This window comes from Capsicum annuum, unplaced genomic scaffold (assembly GCF_002878395.1).
Source record: "Capsicum annuum cultivar UCD-10X-F1 unplaced genomic scaffold, UCD10Xv1.1 ctg73370, whole genome shotgun sequence".
NCBI lineage: Eukaryota > Viridiplantae > Streptophyta > Magnoliopsida > Solanales > Solanaceae > Capsicum > Capsicum annuum.
In genome coordinates this window covers 1-1523 of record NW_025883377.1, presented here as the reverse complement: position 1 = coordinate 1523, position 1523 = coordinate 1, and the positions used below count along the sequence as shown (strand labels likewise).

The window sequence follows — 1523 nt, the reverse complement described above, 5'->3', positions numbered from 1 at the left end:
CAAAGTTGGAGGTCATAGATGTGATCTGAGGCCAAGTTAAAGTGCATATTTATGTATTAAAGGGAAAAAATACGTATAGGAGATAAATATATTTGAACAGAACCATTAATCTGCCTTCTCTCCATGCCTAATACCACAAAACTTAGATACCTCAATTAGTTCAATAACTCAAATTATACCAGCAGTTACAAGCATTCATAAGATAAAAAATATACCAATGAAATGGTTATATCTGAGATGCAATAACTGCAAGTTAATCAATCTTTCAATTTCACTATGCATTGGTCCATCAAACTCATTATATGATAAACCCAATAATTGAAGTTATGAACAATTTGACAAGCTTGTAGGCATACGACTGTGAAGCTTGTTATAAGACAGATAAAGCCGTTTGAGACCATTGCATAAACTATTGGGGAGATTTCCTGATTATGTTATATGGATTGCACTTTCATGTTGTGAAGATTTCCAATCCCTTCTGGAATGTTTCCTTGAAGTGAAATATAAAACAAATTAATTTTAAACATTAAAAGGCACTCCTTATATGGTGTTTCTTGTCATACGCTTGAAGATTAATTTATAATTGTTACATTTTATTACTCATTACATGCATAAATTCATAGAATGTTAATAGTTCTAATGGATCTATAAAAATTAACATGAGACACCATTAGAATATATATGTACCTATAAGCTTATTTCCATTAATCCGTAGATGTCGCATTTTGGTTAAGTTGCCAATCTCCCGTGGTAAGAATCCACTAAGATTGTTAAACGACAGTGACAAAATTTGCAGCAATGAGATATTGAATATGGAGATTGGGAGAGAGCCAGTAATCTGGTTTTTCTCCATCCATAACTCCCCCAAATTAACAAGATTTCCAATTTCCTGTGGAATTATCCCTGCAGTTAATGTATAATAAAATGCAATTCTTAAGTAATTAGATACAATAGTACTAGCATTCATAAGATAAAGCATACCAGTGAAATGGTTTTCTCCGACAAACAATAACTGCAAGTTGCTCAATCTTCCAATTTCACTATGTATTGGTCCATCAAATTCATTTTCCGATAAAGACAGAATTTGAAGATGTGAACAATTCGATAAGCTTGTAGGCATATGACCGCGAAGCTTGTTTGTGGATAGATAAATCCCTTTGAGTATTGGGAGACCATTGCATAAACCATTGGGAAGATATCCTGATAAGCTATTGTCTGTAAAGGCAATGACTTCGATCCTAGAAATATTGAAAACCGTGAATGGTATAGAACCCGTAAGTTGGTTGACTTGTATGGATAGAATTTTCATGTTGTGAAGATTACCGATCCCATCAGGAATGTTTCCTTGAAGAGAATTGTAAGATACATCTAAAACCTCCAACCTTGAGGCATTCGAGAGTGACAGAGGAATAGAGCCTATGAGCTTGTTACCTTTCAACCTTTATTCTCTAAGGTTTATAAGGCTTCCAATCACTTTTGAAATTCAGATTCAAAATCTCAAGTGTGGACATATTAAAAAATGA

General features: G+C 33.5%; 1 protein-coding gene across 1 annotated transcript; it reads right to left on the bottom strand.

Moving 5' to 3' along the window:
• Positions 1-53: 53 nt before the first annotated feature.
• On the bottom strand, positions 54-1517 carry LOC124894376 (LRR receptor-like serine/threonine-protein kinase RGI1). Its single transcript, XM_047405071.1, has 2 exons — positions 982-1517; positions 54-903 (listed from the first exon to the last, which is right to left on the bottom strand). Exons 1-2 carry the CDS (start codon positions 1307-1309, stop codon positions 671-673), a joined length of 561 nt encoding a protein of 186 aa, XP_047261027.1. The 5' UTR covers positions 1310-1517; the 3' UTR covers positions 54-670.
• Between the last annotated feature and the right edge of the window lie 6 nt (positions 1518-1523).

Excerpts from the sequence above, each read along its gene's own strand:
- LOC124894376 (XM_047405071.1), bottom strand. The coding sequence starts at position 1,309 with ATGAAAATTCTATCCATACAAGTCAACCAACTTACGGGTTCTATACCA. Across the intron at positions 904-981 it reads CGGAGAAAACCATTTCACTG|GGATAATTCCACAGGAAATT; the intron begins GTATGCTTTATC and ends CATTAACTGCAG.